The following is a 21,443-nucleotide window of genomic DNA, read 5'->3' on the forward strand; positions in this document are numbered from 1 at the left end:
TTTCTCTATCCAATGCAATCTAGGATAATCTGTAAATCTTTGAATACTTCCTTATTTGCATCAGAATGGAAATGCTGCGTTTTCTTGATTCCTCTTAGAGGCTTCCACATTCCAGTGTGTCTCTGTCAATCTATGTGCCTCTGTCAGCTTGTGAATTGTCACTATCAACTGCTAATGAACTAAGCATCCGTTGAATCTTTCATCCGTTGATGCCTTATCCGTTGAGGCTTTATCCGTTGAAGCTTTATCCGTTGATGCATTATCAGTTGAAGTCTTTATCCGTTGAAGCACTTATCCGTTGATGGATATTATCCGTTGAAGCATTAAAGACATCCGTTGAAGCTTTGTTTCTTATCCGTTGAAGGTCTTCAATATCCGTTGACACTTCTTCACTTATACAAAATTACAAGGCATGAAATATTTACAATTAGCCCTCCTATTTGTACATCCATTAGTAGTCAACATGACTGATTATTTCCTAACAACATCTAAGAATTACAGCTTGAAACCAGAGAGAGAAATGTGCTACAATACTAAACTTATTGCTAAGTAAAGCTACTCCTTCAACGGATAGCCAAGATGGTCTTATCCGTTGAGGCTACAAACACTAGATTTCTACTTAAGTGTTTTGCTTAACTTATCATCAAACTAATACACATATTCCTAACACGATCCAACCGTACGGATGTTAAGATATATCAATTTTAGTCATGTGAAAAAATTATTAAAAAATTTAAAATTCATCTTTGTTGGATATAGAAGTAGTTGAAGATTAAAGATAGATTCATCTAGGACAACAATGCAGAGGATGATAACTCTACATAGACAGGACTGGCAAATAATCCTATATCCATTGAAACCAGTACGAAGATAGAAGACTTGACATATACACAATGATCTGGAAAGCTACAGTGAAGAAGTCGTCAACAAAAGTTTGAAGGAAGTTCATTAATATATTCATTCATCGAAGGAATAAGGTTGAAGATATTTGAAGTAGCAATCTGGATTGGTGTGAAGGTCATAAGGGTTTTAGTGAAGCTGATTTGATATGGTAGAAGACTTGACAGTGAATTGTATAGTCTATCGTATGAAGGCCTGAGAGCGGAACTAGTGTCTGTGAACCAGACCATTGCACTAGGCGTTAGTGATCCGTGAAAGGAAACTAAGTACTATCATTGGAAAGAATGTCAAGTGAGATTCGTATTCAAGAAAACTGTTCGAAGATTGAAGACGAAGCTCATGAGACAGGAAGACATGAAGTGGTATAACTCAGGGATTGCATAGATCAAGTTTGAGAATATATAAGAAGTCAAGTACAAGTTCAAAAGGGATTCAAGTCAACATTCCAGGAGTTGTTGGTCAATCAAATAGCATGTATAAAGATTTGGCCAAGTAAGGAACACTAGTCGATTTCTATAGCTATTAGTCGAATTATGCAAATCAGAAATGGTTCTAAGGAAAAATTCAAGCCAAAATCGACTTCTAGCATTTCAATCAACTCAAAATCGACTTCTAATATATATATAAATCGACTTGTAGAAGGTTAAACAAACTACTAGTCAATTTTATACTCTAGCTAGTTGACTAGTGTGGAGCTATTTGTAGAATCTAAGTCAAAATCGCCTCCTGGATTACAAATCGACTACTAGGTAGTCCAAGTTATGTACTAGTCGATTTTGACATTCTACTAGTCGACTATTCTCTTATACAAGTCGACTACTAGCTTCTTTCTTGCCTACTTGAATATTTCTTGAGGCATGGAAGTTATACAGGGAGAATTAGATCGACTAATAGCTTAATTCTTGAATTATCCAAGTACAGGAACTCCTATTGACTTCTACAATTCGACTACTGCACCCTGATTGATTTAATACTTGGACGAGAGCTTGCCACGTCTCTCAGTCTATTCACCTACCTATATCTATCAGTTCAACAGTGAATTGTATAATTAATCACAGTCAGAAATAGTAGCATTGCTATCGCTCTTTGGAGATTCGTTCTATCAAATCATCAATTTGCGAAGTGAAGTGCTGCTGAATTTTATACAGAATTCTAGACTTACATAGGAACACTCAAAAGCATTAAATCCTTGTATTGATAGCTTGTATCTGATAGGTTATATTGCTTTTTAGAGTGATAGCGATACACACATTTGATAAGTTATCTTTTGTAGTGTATAGAGTTATTGTTGCTTTGATTACGTTTGTAACAAAGTTTGTAAGCAACCCACTCGGAGATTTTTCTTAATAATATAAGATCAATCCCTCGAAGCTCTTGTGTTTGTGTTTGTTTTTTATAGTATCTTTATCCGCTGCAAATTTATTTGAAAAACGAACGATAATACATTCACCCCCCCCTCTGTATTAACCTAGTGGACCTAACAATTGGTATCAGAGCTTGTTGATCGATATGCGGATCAAATCCTTTAGGTTAACAAGTTTTGTGTTGGATTCTGGTTGAACGGAGACTGCGATAGCTTCTGGTTGTGTAGATTGGGTTTCCGTTGATTGGTTGTGTTGTGTGACTGATTGGATAGTTACAGTTTCAGACATCGTATTGCGAAAATTTTATAGATCTGTAAAAATGAGTTCTCAAAAGATTGGCGGTCTTAAGGTTCCGAAATTCGATAAGGCAAATTACAATCTATGGAAGAAGAGGATGCTTCTTTATCTCTGAGCTACAGATCACAGATACATTAAGGTCATCGAGAAAGAGCCATTTGTATTTGAGATAGAGGATCCAAATGATGATGAGAAGAGAATTCCTAAGAATCCAGATGACTACACTGAGAAGGATATTGAATTGGATAGTCTGGATGCCAAGGTGTAGCACTTATTGATGGAATCCATGGATGATGACATGAGCCATCAAATTATTGTGTGTGAAAATGCTAAGCATATGTGGCAAACCATAGAGTTGTTAATGGAAGGAACGAAAGACATCAGAGAAAACAGACTTGATATTCTGACTACCCAGTACGAGGCATTCAAATCTCTCCCAGGCGAAAACATAACTTCAGTCTTTAAAAGATTGAACAAGTTGATAAATGAACTGAGCATCTATGGGAAGAGATATGAACAGAAAGAGATAAACAGGAAGTTTATGTTGACATTGCCCACACATCTCATAAGTAAAGGAGATTCAGTTCGTGATCACTTGGACTTCAAGACTATGTCTCTGGACAAGTTATATGGGAAGATGAAGACTCATGAAATGGAATTGGAACATAAAAAGATTATATATGGAAGTGGTGTAGTGGACGTGAAGAATGCTGAGTTACTGAAGACAACTGCTCTTGTAGCCAATAAACACAAGGACTTGGACATAACTGCTGAAAAGCCAAAGACAAATGATCAAATGCTTTGTGATGCTGAAGTTGATGATGGAAATCTCTCTGGAGACCCAAGGGATTATTATACAATGGAAGAGTTGCAAGATATGAAGGATCCCACCATGGCCAACATGGCAGCTATGTTTGGAAACCTGAGATTCAGGAGGAAACAAGCCTTCAGGGGATCTGGTAGCAGCAACAGGGGTCAGAAATCTCCATCATACTCAGACTCAGGCTACAAGACAGGGATGGTGGATAGAAAGAATGTCAAGTGTTTCAACTGTGGAGAAATGGGACACTTTGCCACTGAATGTAGAAGGAGTCAACAGGAAAGGCTTATCAAAGGAAAGATTTTGGAGGTTCGAAGAAGTATCCAGTGAAGTCTTACTTAGCTGAGGGTAGAAGCTGGGATGATACTAATGATGAGGAATAGCAATTTGGAAATCTGACACTCATGGCTGACACTCCACACTCTTCAAGACAGGTAATCCTTTGCTCCTACTCACCTCCATTTCATACTAAAAACCTATGTGAGAATGAACACTGCCTTGCTTTTAGAAAGTCTATCACTATACATGTTGCATCTTTATTTGATAGTATAAAAGTTGAATACACTGAGAAAGCATGCATTGATAGATATAATTCCATAAATCTGAGCTATTATCACTATATAGTCTCCTTGAAAAATGCTAATGGTTCTGTAAGAGACTTGAAAGAAAAGGTAAAGAAAATACAGGAAGAACTTGATAAGTTAGTTCTTGAGAAAGTTAATGTTGAAGACATTAGGCAAAAACATCACTATCTAGAACTTAAGGCTAATAATCATGTTGAGACCATTGCTCAGAGAGATGAGAAGATAAAGGAATTAGAAGCTAAGTTACAAGTTTATGCCAATTCTGCTAATCATGCGAAGGAACTCATATCTAGCCAAGTTGTAAGTGGTAAACTTGGAATTGGCCTAGATTATGATGAGCTTAGAAAGTCAAGTAAGAAACGTGTGGTGGAGAATGAAAAAGTTGAAAAAGTAAATAATACATCGGATACACCACACCTTCTGAAAAATTCTAAGGAACCTTTGTACAAGAAAGCATCTTCTGATCCCTTTGATGAGGATAGACTATTCATTGAACATGATTTGCTTGTTGAGGACTTAAATGAATGAAAAGATAAAAAGGCAAAGGAACCTAGTAAGTCAGCTGACTCAGATAGTGAAACATCTAAGGCTGGACTAGGTTTTAGTTCTAAAACTAAAAGAAGCAGGAATAGAAATGGCAGGATATAAGGCAATGGCCCTAGAAAGTTATGCAACAATTGTGGATCTGCTAGTCATCTTACTCATACTTGTAGGAAGGCTAAGGTAGATAATGTTAAGAATGTTAATATGCATAAAATGTCTAGCATGCCTAAATCTCCTAAGTGCAATAATTCTGTTTGCATGACATGTGTTGTTAATTTCATGAACACTTATCTTGATTCCACAAACTCGCACAATTCATCGCATAATCATGATAAGCATGTACACACACACACACTGGTAAGTCTAAGACTGTCAGCCCTCCTAAGGATATGAAAGAGGTACCTGTCACCAAGCCCAGAAGCAAGTCTGCTGGTGCTTCTGTAAGTGACAAAGGGACAACCAAAGACAATGCACAGCATACTAAGCCTGTCAATTCTTTGAAGCAGAATGTTAAATATTCAAATGCTTCTAAGTCCCCTGGACCCAACTTAGTTTGGGTACCAAAGAAAACTTAATCTCCTTTGTTTTCAGGGCATTAAGCAGAAGAAGGTCATTTGGATTCTGGACAGTGGATGTTCGAGGCATATGACTGGAGATAGAGCCCTGCTATCAAAGGTGGTTTAGAAAGTCGGCCCGGAAGTTACATTTGGAGATGACAGAAAAGGTTATACAACGGGATATGGCTGTTTGGAAATTGGAAATGTCATCATTGAAGATATTTCTCTGGTTGAAGGTCTAATGCATAATCTCATCAGCATAAGCCAATTCTGTGATAAAGGCTATGAAGTTTTGTTCAAGAAGGAGAGGTGTTTGATCTCTAATCAGAAGAATGAGAAGCTTACTCTAAATGGAGTGAGAAAGGGTGATTTGTTTATAGCTGACTGGAATTCTGCTGGAGATGGTCAAGTTCTGTGCTTCTATAGTAAAGCTTCTCCAGACGACAGTTGGTTATGGCATAAGAAGCTCTCCCACTTAAACTTCAAGACCATGAATTCTTTGGTTAAGAGGGAATTGGTGAGAGGTATGCCCGAGATGGAATTTTGTCCTGAAGGACTTTGTGAAAAACGTGAGAAGGGAAAGTCAAAGAGAGCATCACATAAGAAGAAGACAGTTTCTGACATTGCTGAGCTCTTACAACTTCTGCATATGGATTTGTTCGGACTAGTCAATGTAATGTCTATGTCGAGAAAGAAAAATTGCTTAGTGATTGTTGATGACTATTCCAGATATACGTGGGTGTTATTCTTACATTCAAAGGATGAAGCAACTGAAATGATCATTGATCACATCAACAAGATTGAGTTAGAAGGTGGCGTGCCTGTAAGATGCATAAGATCAGATAATGGCACAGAATTCAGAAATGCAAAGTTGAATGATTTCTGTATGGAGAAAGGCATCTCGAGACAATATTCAGCATCAAGGACTCCTCAACAGAATTGAGTGGTAGAAAGAAAGAATCGTACGTTGGTTGAGGCTGCAAGGACAATGCTGAATGAAGCCAATCTTCCTACATATTTCTGGGCTGAAGCTGTTAGCACTGCGTGTTATACTCAGAATTGAACCCTGATCAACAAGATGTTTGAAAAGACACCATATGAGTTAATGGCCAACAAGAAACCATCCATGAGTTACTTTCTTGTGTTTGGAGGAAAATTCTATGTGCTAAAGGATGATGAGCATCTTGGTAAATTTGATGCCAAAGCTGAAGAAGGTGTTTTCCTAGGCTATTCATTGGAGTCTAAGGCATACAGAGTGTTTGTGATTGATGACAGCAAAGTTGTGGAAAGCCTTAATGTACTGAACTATACTTTGGTTTAGTTCTTAGTCTCCAGGGACAATAATAAGGGCTCTACTAGGTGTAGGAATTTGTACACAAAAATAGTGTATGATCAATAAAGGATCTACCCCTTCCAGTGAAGGAAGAGAATGTTCAATGCCGATCCACTTATGCTAGTTCAGGAATCTCTGGCCAGAGTGAATGAAATTAGAAGGGAGTTTCTAATTCACATTAATTAGAACTAAGCATAGTGAATGGGAAAGCATATGATTAAATAAGATAGACTTGACACGAGTTCCATGCCTTGTATTTGATCATGACATTGCAGGGTAGAAGGAATTGATTATACGGTAACTATTCACTGAATGGGTTTTTGGTATTCTAAGCAGTGAATTCGTATTATCCGGATAGTCGCGATATGCTGAGAAGTATCCCTCACGATGTATAATAAATATGATTAATTTATTAATTAATCATATTTAATGAATTAGAGAATTTATATAAATAATGATAAAATAGTTCTATTATTATTTATTTCTACTATCGGCTTAATATTGAACCTACAGGGTCACACCATAAAAGAGAATAATTTAATGGTGGAGGAATTAATTAATAATGGCTAGTAATTATTTATTTATGAAATAAATAATTAATTAGCAAATTTAATAATTGATTAAATCAGATTTAATTAATTATAAATTAATTAAGAAAAAGTTCTTAATATTATTAATTAAGAATTTAACTTTTGGAAATTAAATCAAGTGAGAGAATTATTTTCTAAAGTGTTTTGAAAAAGGGTTAATGATTAAAAGGTGTTTTAATTATTAGTTAATTGGTTAATGAGAATAATCAATTAAAGGGTTAATAATAATAATATTTTATGGAAAAATTTTCAGCTGAAATTTTTGCCTATAAATATACTATTATAAACCCTATTTGCCTCAACCCAAAAAAAACAAACCCTAATTCTAAAGAAGAAAAGAAAAGGAGGCAACCCTAATTCTCTCAACCCCTTCCTCCGTCATTACTTCGATCTCCTGGTCGATACCAATGGAGTGCTTCGCACTTGAGAAGCAGCTGCTAGGGATCTCCGTTCATCATTCTTGGATCGCTTTTAAAGGTTAGAAATCGATCCCATATGTTTTATCCATGATTTGTATGCGATTAATATGGATTTTATATCAAGAAAATGTTATACCATGCTTCTGTGATGTATAAAATCCTACACAGACATCCACAAAAGAGATAGAAGCTGAATAGACACCAATTATGTTGAGTCCCTATATGTCTATAGAATTTGACAACATAAAGGTTTAATGAACAAGTTATCTATCATGATTACATAGGGCAAATAAGATGGTTAAAATTACCTACAAATCATGCATAACAAGTATTTGAACCTATGCTAGCATGGCAAGTTCTAAACCTCTATATTCATTATCGCTTCAATAGAGATTAACACGTTATCTTATATGTTAGCTACGCATATAAGACGAATAAGCACAACCAATAATAGGATATCAATCAATTACCACACACCAAGATATTGAAACAAATTAACTATAAAAATCCATAAGTAAATCTGTTAGAACCCCACGATAACGATTAGTTCATAACCGAACTCATCGTCACCATGGGTTCCAATAAAAGCATGGTAAATAAACTAAGATAAACTAATCTGAATAACTGAATAAATATATCAAAAGAACGTTAAGAAGAGCATTAGGTTCAAACAACAAAGAAAACAAGCATCCAAGATTACAACTTAAGCAAAGAATCACAAGTAAAAACTAGATCTTTTTTCTCCTTCGTTGTATTGTGCTATTAGGTCTTCTTGCTGCTCTCTCCTTTCTCTCATTTTTATGAAAAACATCTTTTAAGAGTCCTTAAATACCAGCTCAACTAGTGCAGAAGTCCATAAAATCAATCTTCTATTAGACTCAGGATTCTGAAAAATCGACCTAGTGTAGTCGCCCTGAGATCCCGCGCGGTCGCCCTAGCTTTCTGCTAAACGAGCGATGCCGCTCCAAAGTGTAGCGCGGCTACCCTGAGTTTTTGGAATTTTGGAATTTTTCTTTTTCTTGACTTCACTTGCTGGCTTCTTTTGCGCAAACAATCGAGGCTCCATCCTAACACCCTTTTAGCATAAAATTAATGTAAAATCTATTCTTTTTCCAAACATGCCCTAAAATGTAAAACACTGCAAAAATGCATCAAAAATATAAAAAACTTGAGTACAAACACCAATTAGAGCCTTTACGAAGCGTTCTAAGTGAATATAAATGCCACTTATCACACCCCCAAACTTGAATCGATGCTTGTCCTCAAGCATAACAGACTCAAAAACAAGAAATAAAAATGCATGAATGCAACGATCCCCTTAGAATAACTAAACCAGTCAACGAGCAACATCTCAAATAATGTAATTACTTGCACAAAGTTCAATCAAATCCCACAAATCAACTCACAAGCCAAAAATGTGCGTGTATGCATTTGCTTAACAGATATACTCTCGAAACTAGATCAATAATCATAACTCACCTCTCATCAAGACAATCACAAGGTTATAAACAGAATAAACGGTAAACTCAAAATGACTGACAACACTTCAGTTCTATCAGAGTTATACAAGGATTTATGCTTTTATTGATAATATATAAAAAATACAAACATGCTTATTTGACCGTGCAATGAGCGAGGTCCACAAAACACTTATGTAATAATACTGATGTAGTGAGCGTTAAGTTAGCGGATCCCAAACTATAAAAGCCTTAGGTCACTAGGCACAAAGTCCCCTAGAACTTAATAACTCGAGTATTAAAGAGCCCACTCGTGATCAATTATGCATAACACACATTTTTTTCCCTCTTCTTTTTCTTTTTTTCTTTTTTTATGCTTTTTTTTCTTTTTTCAACAATTTTTGAACGAGTGTGTTTCGCTCTATCTCATTCAACCCTAGACTACTCATAAAAATATGAGCCGGCTACTAGCCATTTAACGCCTAGCCACAACTAGAATTGAAATCTAAGTTTTTCTCCAAAATTAAAAATTCATGTTATTTCGTCACTAAGAGAATAGCATAAATTCTAGACATAAACAAGTGATTAAACCTCGACAAACAAACAAGTCATGATCATGATCTAGCACTCAAGCACCCTATAAGCCTTAGTGAAAATTTTCTTATTTCTAGCATGCAAATCAATTCACTAGGACTTAACATTCCTCTATACGACATCACTACATTCAAATCAACATTACAACTTAATCGGAAAATCCACCTAAGGGATCATGATATAATACAAATGCAATTATATGCAACATACGAACATGAAAACAAATACGCAAAAACAAAAAAAACAAAAATAAATAACTATATGAAAAATATGCAACTATATGAACTAAACTATCATGAATATGCATCTATATGAACTCACACATAATTACTCCTTAACTACCACCCCCAAACTTAAAAATTTCACTGTCCTCAATGAAGGTAATAGCAAGGAATCAAGGCGTACCTACTCGGAAGAAGAATCATCATCACCATCCGTGGGTGGAGTGTCAGGAGGCAGGTACACAGAATCCTCTCCAAAAATTGGCCACTGAATGTCTAACCCTATGGCTCTAAAAGCTGTACCCAATACCTGAGTAAGATCTTGTGTAAACCTGCTATGAATGTCATACATCGCATCTATCTGCCTCGCTAAATGCCTATATTGCATCGAGCCCAAACCAACACTATCCTCTGCCTCATGCTACTGCTACTGCTGCGAAGAACTAGCCTCAACCATCTGATGTCTCCACGCTGCTCTGTGTACCTGAGTCTAACCACCAGCATACGTCTGATCGGCTGGCTGTCCACCCGACAAATGATCATAGGTGTACCCCAGTCCTTTCTCGTCATCCTTCCCACCATTACACTCCTGCATTCTCAAGATTGTTGAACTATCAATGGGGGCGCTCGGTAACTGAAGCTGCTCGTGTGTGGGCTAATGAACTCCAACTGTAACACATACCCTGTGAATAGCCTCCGGGCTGTAGTCCACCGTCAATCCACGTACCACCAAATACCCATTCTTATCAGCTTTTGTGTTCATATAGAACTCACGAACAATACTTATAGGCACAACTGCAGGTGCTTCATAAAATGAAACCCAACCCATCTCCAATATCATCTCAAAAAGCTAACCATCCTTACCCGAAGGTAGAAAACCCCACTCTTTCGCTATCTGCTTTGTCAGCAACCTTGCATACTCCGGTTTAGCCTCCAGAGTACCAAATTATGGCCTCGTAGCCCCAACACTCGAAGAATCGGTAGGGGCGGGGTTAGTGCTGCTACTTACTTGAGTACGCGCTCTCTTTGGTGCCATTGGAATTGATAAAGTGAGATAAGATAGGTGTGTAGAGATTTAGGGTTTGAGAAAATAAGAGTAAGGTGGAGATGGATGTATATAGGTGTATGTATATATAGGGAATTGGAATTAAGATTAGAATAGAAGTGGGATATGAATATGGGTTTAGTGGGAATAAAGGGATATTTTGAGGGCTGGAATTTCGGGTATAAAGATGGGAATAAACTTATGTTGAACTCTACTTGTTGTTTTAATTTTCTGATTTTCTATTTTTTTCGGTCTAGGGCCTCAGCGCAGCCGCGCCGTGTTTCTGCTGTTTTAGCGTGGCCGCCCCGCTTCCTAGCGCAGGCGCGCCGTGCTTCTGCAAAAAGTCCCTATTTTCTGATTTTTTTTATGTTTTCTTCTGGTTTTTTCTTCCTTCTATCTTCTACTAAAGTACAACAAACATGGGTTATCTCCCAAGAAGCGCTTGGTTTACGTCTCTAGCTTGACGTAGAATTCTGAGATCAAGTTGATAATAAAAGCACTAACCACCTCACGATTTGCCCTATCTCCATAGTAATGCTTGGAACGCTGTCCATTCACCTTGAATGCTTAGCCTGGATCATTCTTAAAAATTTCCACTGCTCCATATGGAAACACAGTTTTGACAACAAACGGCCCTGACCATCTGGACTTCAACTTCTCAGGAAAAAGATGGAGACGGGAGTTGAACAAAAGAACTTGTTTCCCGGCACAAATGATTTGAGCACTAGACCCCTATCGTGCCACCTCTTAACTTTCTACTTATACATTTTGTTGTTCTCATATGCTTGAAGTCGAAACTCGTCAAGTTCATTCAATTGAAGCATCATTTTCTTACCAGCAGCATCCATATCAAGGTTCAGTTTCTTCAAAGCCCAACATACCTTGTGCTCTAGCTCCACAGGCAAATGACATCCCTTACTATAAACCAATTAAAATGGTGACATGCCTAGTGGAGTCTTGAATGCTGTTCGATATGCCCAAACAGCTTCATCCAGCTTCAAAGACCAATCCTTTCTTGATAGACATACAACTTTCTCTAGAATACGCTTAATCTCTCTGTTAGAAACCTCATCTTGACCATTAGTTTGAGGATGGTAGGATGTAGCAATGCGATGATTCACATTATATCTTTTCATTATAGCAGTGAACTTGCAATTGCAGAAATGTGATCCCTCATCACTGATTATGACTCTTGGAGTCCCAAACCTCGTGAATATCTGCTTGTGAAGAAAATTGAGCACTACCTTCTCATCATTTGTCGGTAAAGCTTTAACTTTCACCCATTTTGACACATAATCTACCGCCAACAAGATATACTAATTATTGCAAGATGAGACAAATGGCCCCATAAAGTCAATTCTCCAAACATCGAAGACCTCAACCTCGAGAAGCACATTAAGAGGCATCTCATCCTTCTTTGACATATTACCAGAAGAATCATGCTTGAAGGATATGAGCTGTTGTTTTTTTTCCACCATAGTGGCCTCCATAAACAGTTGAATGGCAGTCTCGTAAGATACCCTTCGTCTCACTATACCGAATACATCTCCTGACGATTTGGTCAGCTCCTTGATGAAACAAAAACGGCTCATCCCATATGTACAACTTCACTTCATGAAGAAACTTCTTCCATTGAGCCAAAGTTAAGTCTGGGGGCATAATGTTGTCACAAGATAGTTCACAATGTGTGCGAACCACGGTTCTTCTTCTTGCACCCCAAATAACTGCTCATCGAGAAAAGACTCATTTATCATTGTCTTATCTTGTGAAGCTGTACTTGGATCTTCTAAACGAGAGAGATGATCAACAACTTGATTCTCAGTACCTTTTCTTTCCTTGATCTCCAACTCAAACTCCTGAAGTAAAAGAACCCATCTAATCAATCTAGTCTTCGAGTCCTTCTTCGATACGAGATAGCGAATCGTAACGTGATCAGTGAAAACTATCACCTTCGTCCCAAGAAAATAAGATCGAAACTTCATAAAACTGAAGACAATGGCTAAGAGTTCTTTCACAGTAGTAGTGTAGTTCAGTTGAGCACCATTGAGGGTCTTACTAGCATAACAAACCACATGAAATAAATTGTTCTTCCTTTGCCCAAGAACCGCTCCAACTGCATAGTCACTTGCATCGCACATCATTTCAAAAGGCTCATTCCAATCAGGTGCAGTTATGATAGGTGCCGTGATTAAACTCTTCTTTAAGCTCTCAAAAGCAGCTCGACACTCATCATCAAACTTGAAAGGGACATCTTTCTCTAATAGATTGCACAATGGTTTAGAGATTTTTAAGAAATCCTTGATCAACCGCCGATAGAAACCTGCATGACCAAGAAAACTACGGATTCCATTAACAGAAATTGGTGGAGGAAGGTTTTCAATGACCCCCACCTTGGCTTTGTCCACTTCAAGACCTTTACTAGAGACCTTGTACCCAAGAATGATGCCATATTGCACCATAAAGTGACATTTCTCCCAGTTGGCTATAGATTGGTCTCAACACACCTTTTAAGAACTGCGCCAAGATTTTGCAAGCACTCGTCGAAAGAATCCTCAAACACAGAAAAATCATCCATGAACACCTCCATATTCTGACCAATCATGTCAGATAAAATGGCCATCATGCATCTCCGAAATATGGCAGGTGCACCACATAACCCAAAAGAAACTCTTCTGAAAGCAAAAATACCAAACGGACAAGTGAAGGTAGTTTTTTCCTAATCTTCTGGAGCGATGCAAATCTGAATATAGCCCTAATAGCCATCCAGAAGACAGTAGTACTCATGCCCAGCCAACATGTCAAGCATCTGATCAATAAAAGGAAGAGGGAAGTGATCTTTCCTCGTGGTCTTGTTCAGCTTCCTGTAATTGTTAGTCACTAAACACGCGCTAATATTTCACGCAAGTATACGCATTCGCAAGTAATATAGAATTATTTCTAGTTCATTCCCACAGGGACTGGTTTAGGTTAACTTTGTGATTTATGCACTTATGCAACAATGATATGGTTATTATCCAATGCTAAGACAAATAACAAGTTGAGATTTGTTATAACTAAGAATTAAACTAACAATTATAACTAAGAGAACAAGAATGGTTGAATTAATATATATATATATGAAAAACATGGGATCCTAACTTCATTAAATACTTCATTTAATAGCCTTTTCATTCTTAACCTTAGCATGTAATGGTGATGACACAAATCAGATAACACGAAACTGCTAAACGCCAACATTCGTTTCATGAATAACATACTACCAGACATCCACAAAAGAGATAGAAGCTGAATAGACACCAATTATATTGAGTCCCTATATGTCTATAGAATTTGACAACATAACGGTTTAATGAACAAGTTATCTATCGTGATTACATATGGCAAGTAAGATAGTTAAAATTACCTACGAATCATGCATAACAAATACATGAACCTATGATAGTATGGCAAGTTCTAAATCTCCATATTCATAATCGCTTCAATAGAGATTAACACGTTATCTTATATGTTAGCTATGCATATAAGACGAATAAGCACAACCAATACTAGGATATCAATCAATCACCACACACCAAGATATTGAAACAAATTAACTATAAAAATTCATAAGTAAATCCGTTAGAACCCCACGATAACGATTAGTTCATAATCGAACTCATCGTCACCATGGGTTCCAATGAAAGCATGGTAGATAAACTAAGATAAACTAAGTCTGAATAACTGAATAAATATATCAAAAGTGCGTTAACAAGAGTATTAGGTTCAAACAACAAAGAAAACAAGCATCCAAGATTTCAACTTAAACAAAGAATCACAAGTAAAAACTAGATCTTCTTCTCCTTCATTGTATTGTGCTATTAGGTCTGCTTGTTGCTCTCTCCTTTCTCTCGTATTTGTGAAAAATGTTTTTAAGAGTCCTTAAATACCAGCCCAACTAGTGCAGAAGTCCAGAAAATCAATCTTCTATTAGACTCGGGATTCTGAAAAATTGACCTAGCGCGGCCGCCCTGAGATCCCGCGCGGCCGCCCTGGCTTTCTGCTAAACGAGCGCGGCCGCTCCAAAGTGTAGCACGGCCGCCCTGAGTTTCTAGAATTCCTGAATTTTTCTGTTTCTTGACTTCACTTGCTGGCTTCTTTCACGTAAACAACCGAGCCTAACACCACCCTTTTAGCATAAAAATAATATAAAATCTATTCTTCTTCCAAACATGCTCTAAAATGCAAAACACTACAAAAACGCATCAAAAACACAAACAACTTGAGTACAAAACACCAATTAGAGCCTTTACGAAGCGTTCTAAGTGGATATAAATGCCACTTATCACCTCACTCGATTTATTTTAAATTTTAAGGTTTGAACTAGTAAGTAGTAATTTTCTAATTATGAAAATCTTGAATTAATGATATGTAGTTTTATTTTTATAAATCTTATGAAAGGTGATTTAATAGAATTATTTAGCATTATTTATTAAATAAATTTCTTCCGATCAATACTCTAATTAATCAATCCGATTAATCACCGATTTTCTGATTAATTACTGAAAGGTCCTTCCACCGAACAATCCCGATTTCTACTCTTTAAAACACTGATCCTGACAGATCCTGATCTTGATAGCTATATTCTCGATCCTAACTCAAGAAATACTTCTATAAATCCTGATTTGAAGCTACTGTGAGAGATATCAACTCAAAAGAGGATCAAGAGTGTCTAGAGCAACTGAATGTCATAAATATTTTTGTTTTTATTGATTCTCATACTTTTGAAGTGCAAAAAGAAGAAAGAAAAGAAAAAGCGGGAATCGGGAAAGCAGTAAATAAAGAAAATGTTGACTTCAATGTTATGCTCAGGAAGTCTGAAAAGGAAAGATGGCTTGTTGAAAATCTTGAAGAAAAGAAGAAGATAAGAACTTACTTTCCAATCAGGAAAGAAGACAGAAAATGGAAGAATATAGATGATATTGATTTTTCTGGTCAAATGAAATAATTATATCTTTACTAGGTAATATTGAGTCATCAAGCGCTAATTTTGCATAGAGCAACTAAGCGGAATAAATCTCATACTCATAATCTAATCATTGGGAATGCAGATCCCAACTAACCAATCACTAGTAGAAAAACATCAATAGACATTAGTTAAAAACTGATGTTTATGAAAAATAAAAATCGATGTCTTCGTGGGTGATGTTAAAGGCCCCCCTTTAACATCGATTTTAAACTAATGTGAAAAAAGACATATGACATCATTTTTTTCTTGATGTTAAATTTCTAATACACATTTATCTTTTGTATATTGTAATAGTATGATATTTTTGTCAATTTAAACATATGCCAAATACGCAATAATTGTGCCTTTGGCCAGTAAACTGATGTTCTAATATTTTTAACATCAGTTTTCTTAGAAAACTTATGTTAATACTGCATTTAATATCAGTTTCTAACAAGGAAGAAAACTAATGTTAATACTACCTTTAACACCGGTTTCTAACAAGGAACCGATTTCTGTAGTAGATGACCTGATGTCTATTAGAATAATTAACATCATTTTTTAACCAAATGTTATCTAAATTACTCTTTAACATCGTTTCTATATTCTTAAGCCTTTATCTATTGTGGTATTTAACATCGGATTTTCTTGATAAACCGATGCAAATGTACAACATAAACTGATGTATGAAGCCTTGATAGACATCAGTTTTTATTTTATAACAGACGTTATGGTGTTGAATTAACATCATTTTCATTAAATTATATTTGCAAAAATTTTCCAAATGACTAAATCTAATTGATTCATAATACCAATTGTCTACATTCATCCAACCAATATCCAAACATCAAATACCAACTACCATAGACATAGACATTAAGTAAGTACTACTACATTCATTTTTTCCAACTTCACTAGTTACAATATCCGACACGATAATACATGCATTGAAAATAGAATATATTTATGAAGATGTAATCCAACTACCAGTCAATTGTCATCAACGCCTACATGATGAATTGGATATAATCAAGCTTCTAACAGTGAACGATATAAAGATCCTCCATTGTATAAGTCATGCGTCACTTAGAGGCCCTGGAAATATATAATAAAAGTAAATTATATCATTCCTTAACCAACAAACTAAATCTATATATTACACAAGTGAGCACCTGAGGTCCAAGTTGCTCCAACAAGCTCAAAAACAACATACTTATAAGGAAATTGATTACCCTGCATTGCCAATAATAGTTTATGCACATTAGAGTTGTAATATATGGGACAGAATATAGGATAGATTCCTTAATCCATGTGAAATTTGTTCTGGGTTCTTATTAAAATAAAGTTTTTAATATAGAAAATAATGAGTTTGGATTGACGACAAATGTACCTTCTAGAAGAAGAAAGGGAGGCAGCTCACCAGCAAACCTGAAGTACCAACTATAAGTGGCCCAGTACGTTGATTCGGTCATAAAGAAGAGATCTTGTCAAGTAGGCAATTTGATTCTACAGGAATCGGTCATTTCTATGCCAATGAAGGAAGAGAAGCCAAGTCAAACCAAGAATGATCTTACAAAGTTATTGAGGTCGTTCGGCCTTGAAAATACAAATTACAAGGACAAGATGGAAGTATGATTATAAATACTTTTAATGCCACCACACTTCAAAAATTTTATCATAAGGAATCTTGTACCCCTTTCGGCTTTTATTGAAGATTGATTAGTTGCATATTCCTATTTTATTTCTGCAATGTATTTCACTTCCATAAAAGTGAGATGTGTAATTTTGATGTTCCATAATTATCTGTAAAAAGCACTTTACACATATTGTTCATTTTACATTGTATGATTAAGCACATTCATGAAAAATCCATAACATGATTTACTTAGCAAGTTCGTTTATTAAACTTCAAGTGCATAAAAGAGGCGGAGATGAACAAAATTTTTATCTAAGGGAGCTGCGTGAAGAAGATAAAGTAGTTGTTTGAACCATTTTAAAAAAATCAAGCGAAGAGCTTATCTAGGGAAGTCTCCCAATGAGGATAACCAAATCGCTCAGACTATAAAAATTGTTTACAAGTCTTTAAGATGGAAAACTCTTTCTTCGAAAATAAGGTGAATGAAAGAATCCATTCCAATTAAATAATTCTCGAAGCAGGCTGCCTAGCCTCTTAAAAACTTTAGGGTGAAGATGGCATTATATGTTGAAAAATTGCTAAGGTAAGACTAAAGCGAAAATGCATAATAGACAGGTCGAAAGAAGCAAATATAAACTAAGGCCGATTATCATCAAAAGGCACAAAATGCCCAAAAATACACTAAGGCAAAATACAATTACTCGAAGAAGCATAAAGAAACTAAATAATGTTAAGGGAAATTGCAATTTATTCCTAGACGAATTAAATGCTAAAAATGCCTAAAATGAGGAAAATAAGTTAAGAAAAACATAATTAATATTAACTTGTCTGAGGGAAACAAGGTTAATCTAGAAGGAAAATATGATTTATGCCCGAATGTTAAATTTACATCAAAAATAATTATAAATTCATTTAGAAATATCCTCGTCAGGGCTAGAAGAAACTTCAAGAGGCCTTTCAATGTCTTCCCGACCAACGGGATCTGTCATGCCTTCGTCCAAGAGAATCTTGTGATCCCAGCTAAATTCATGAGCCTTTTCGAGAACTTAGTCAATGCAAAACAGGAAATAGCGCTCTTCGGTCAACTCTAGCTTTTTGGTGAGCTTGCGACCTTCCTTCCAAGCATCTTTCAGTTTATCATTCCTCTAGTCAATACGGCGACGGGCTGTGTCAAAGTCCTCTCTCATGAGGTGAAGGCTCCGTAATGTTTTCTTTCTGAGCTATAATGTGTTCCTCGATCGGGTGACTTATAGTGCCCTTCTTCATGGTTCTTTCGACTAAAGCATCATGAGGTGACACTGCATAGAGAAAAAGAAAAGAAAATTGCATGTCAAAATGGTGTATATGCGTATAGCCGAAGCAAACGCAATGAGATTACAATAAAAGGAGATATTCTAAAATAAAAATGAACAGTTTTATTATTAAAACTGTTGGCTATGGGCCCAATACAGCCCACTGGACGAAGGCCCACCTGACAGCTGCACTATTGGGCCGAAGGTCCACCAGGCCCATGAGCCGAAGGCCCACAGAAGACCACGAGATGTTGCCCATTTCTCCTCCAACCTTTGGGATCATGAAATCCTAACGCCCCATTTTCAATCCTCCTCATCAATGATGAGTAACGAACGGACATTAATGGTAAATTGGTTATAAAACCCCTTGGAAAATAAGAAATAGACACTCATTCTCTCAAACACTCTACTTTCTTGTATTTTCTACCCACTTTACAACCAGGTTCTTATTCTCACACCGGAGGTGAATCGGGAGAACTATCTCTCGCATTATCTTCACTTTCAGGTCTCAGCAGAAGGCATCTTTACGGAGGCCGAAGCATGTTCATCCATCTGAAGCAATCTGGGCGTAACATTTGGCGCCGTATGTGGGAAATACGAGAATTACAAGCCAAGATAACGAGAGCATGACTGAAATAATTCATGGGCATTCACCACCACCAGGTTTCTCCGATAAAGGGCAACCATCCACCCTAGTGGACGAAGATGGAGTCATCACATTAACTCCTGAAGAAGAAGCCTTACTCCTAAAGATCTGGGCGGAAAAAGCTACGGAGAAGGGCAAGGCCAAAAGTGACCAAACAGAAAAAAAGGTAAAAGCCCGCGCGAACCGAGGAGAGGCTGATGCGCTACGGCTGAAGGCCCTGCAGCTTCAGAGAGAAGAAATTGAATTGAAAGAAAGGACCTTGTGTGAAGCGTTGCAGGCCGACGAGCCCGGAAGAATGAATAAGGATAGAAAAGATCGAAGGGTGCATGATGAAGAAGATGAGTCTGACTCTGATTCGTATCCCCGAAGGAAGAGGACGAAGCAACCCTTCTCATCTGACTCAGACGAAGAGCTCGATGGTTCCCGCCTCAGGCTCACTCCCCTTGAAAAGGCCTTGTTCAGTGATATGAGGGCCGACAGAGAGCCGATCGTGACACGAGAAATTGAACAGTATCGGCCCCCTCCAGGTGAAGAAAGTTAGTTCCCTAAGATGAGTGAGTTTAGCGGAAAGGGACACCCTGAGGACCACAGCGAAAAGTATGAGTTGCTAATGATTGGGATGGGTCATAATGATATCATGCTCTGTAAGATATTCAAGACCTATCTGAAGGGGTCAGCCTCAATGTGGTACAAGTCCCTCAAACCTAGGTCCATCAGGTCTTACGAGCAGCTGAAAAAAAAGTTTCTGAAATACTACTCACACTTATGCCGGAAGGAGAAGGATACTGAAGCACTGGTCCACTTCAGACAGAGGACGAAAGAGGAGTTGGGGGATTATCTCGCTCGGTTTAAAGAAGAAGATGGAATGGTTACTAATCTGGACAAGGTTAAGGCAATGGGCTTCTTGACGGCGGGGCTGGACCCCTATAAAGGTAAAAAGCTTCTCTCATCTCTTTACAATTTTCCCCCAAAATCCCTGAATGATATATATGTGAGGGGTGAGAATATCCTCCGAAAAATGGAAAGTATTGGGGGATATAAGGACTCCCGAAGGGATGACCGATAGAAGTGAGTTGACAGATACGAAGGCTCAAGATCAGGTTCTGACCGAAGGGATGCTGGGAAAGAAGGAAGGAAGGAAACGGATCGTGGGGCTAAATGGCATCGAGATAGAGATTCGTCCGTGCTCACCCCTTTGAATGCGCCAATCTCCAAGATTCTCCATGAGATCAAGGGCAAGCCTGGGTTCTTTCGGCCGGCCAAAATGAAGGTCCCTAACCACAAGAATAACCCCGACAAATACTATGACTATCATAGGGACAAGGGGCATAATATTGATGAGTGCTACCACCTCAAAAAGCTAATTGAGCGTATGATCAAAGACGGCGAACTTAATCAGTCCGTCCGAGATCTGAGAGACAGACTGGGGCCGAAGGAAAACCAAGAGGAGGAGGTAGAAGCCGAAGAGCCGGAATGAAGAGATAGGATAAGGGGCAAAGTAAAAACTATATCTGGGGGCAGTATCCTAGATAAGGATAGCAAGACAGCCAAGAAAAAGTATGCCCGATAAGTGTACAATCTCTATCAGTTCGGACAGGTGAAGATACTGTTCCACAAAACCTACTGCAAGATGAATTTGGCTGGAGAACAGTTGGAGCCCTGCAACGAGGCTCCTCTTTACGCTATAGGAGGACACCCCATACAGTTTGAGGGAACAATCACGCTCCATGTCCTCCTGGGCAAGCTGCCATATACTGTTGAAAAGCCGGTGAAGTTCTATGGGAATCGGATTGAGAGCCTGTACAATGCAATATTCGAGCTTCTTGTCAACCTTTGAAGTAGTGGAATCTATACCCCATATTAAGCTCAAGTTTCCAACCGAGAAAGGGGTAGGAGAAATGAGGGGCGATCAAAAAACCGCCTGAATCATAATGCTGGAAGACCTGGAAAGGGATCAAGAATATGAAGAGCCGGACAAAACCAGGAAAAGAAAAAAGGCCGAAGCAGAGCACATGGAAGCAGAGAAACACTGAATATTGAGTTACAAAAGTTTGAAGCGGATCTTTCAAGTCCGATCGCCGAACCCGCGTGGAAACCGAAGAAGTAGAGTTGTACGCAGGCCATTCGGGAAAAATGGTTCGGATAGGGAAAAACATGGGGA

General features: G+C 37.5%; 2 protein-coding genes across 2 annotated transcripts; both read left to right on the forward strand.

Moving 5' to 3' along the window:
- The first annotated feature begins 2,847 nt into the window (after window positions 1–2,847).
- LOC141685759 (uncharacterized) lies at window positions 2,848–3,711 on the forward strand. Its single transcript, XM_074490844.1, has one exon. The coding sequence runs from the start codon at window positions 2,848–2,850 to the stop codon at window positions 3,709–3,711; it is 864 nt and encodes a 287-aa protein (XP_074346945.1).
- Window positions 3,712–19,832: 16,121 nt separating this feature from the next.
- LOC141685760 (uncharacterized) lies at window positions 19,833–21,119 on the forward strand. Its single transcript, XM_074490845.1, has 3 exons — window positions 19,833–20,214; window positions 20,383–20,735; window positions 20,880–21,119. Exons 1-3 carry the CDS (start codon window positions 19,833–19,835, stop codon window positions 21,117–21,119), a joined length of 975 nt encoding a protein of 324 aa, XP_074346946.1.
- Window positions 21,120–21,443: the final 324 nt, after the last annotated feature.

The sequence above is a fragment of the Apium graveolens genome, chromosome 9, assembly GCF_009905375.1.
Source record: "Apium graveolens cultivar Ventura chromosome 9, ASM990537v1, whole genome shotgun sequence".
NCBI lineage: Eukaryota > Viridiplantae > Streptophyta > Magnoliopsida > Apiales > Apiaceae > Apium > Apium graveolens.

Coding starts and splice junctions, on each gene's coding strand:
- LOC141685759 (XM_074490844.1), top strand. CDS start 2,848: ATGGATGATGACATGAGCCATCAAATTATTGTGTGTGAAAATGCTAAG.
- LOC141685760 (XM_074490845.1), top strand. CDS start 19,833: ATGAGTGAGTTTAGCGGAAAGGGACACCCTGAGGACCACAGCGAAAAG. Junction 20,215..20,382: donor GGGGCTGGACCCCTATAAAG/GTAAAAAGCTTC, acceptor GCTCAAGATCAG/GTTCTGACCGAAGGGATGCT. Junction 20,736..20,879: donor AGGAAAACCAAGAGGAGGAG/GTAGAAGCCGAA, acceptor CAGTTCGGACAG/GTGAAGATACTGTTCCACAA.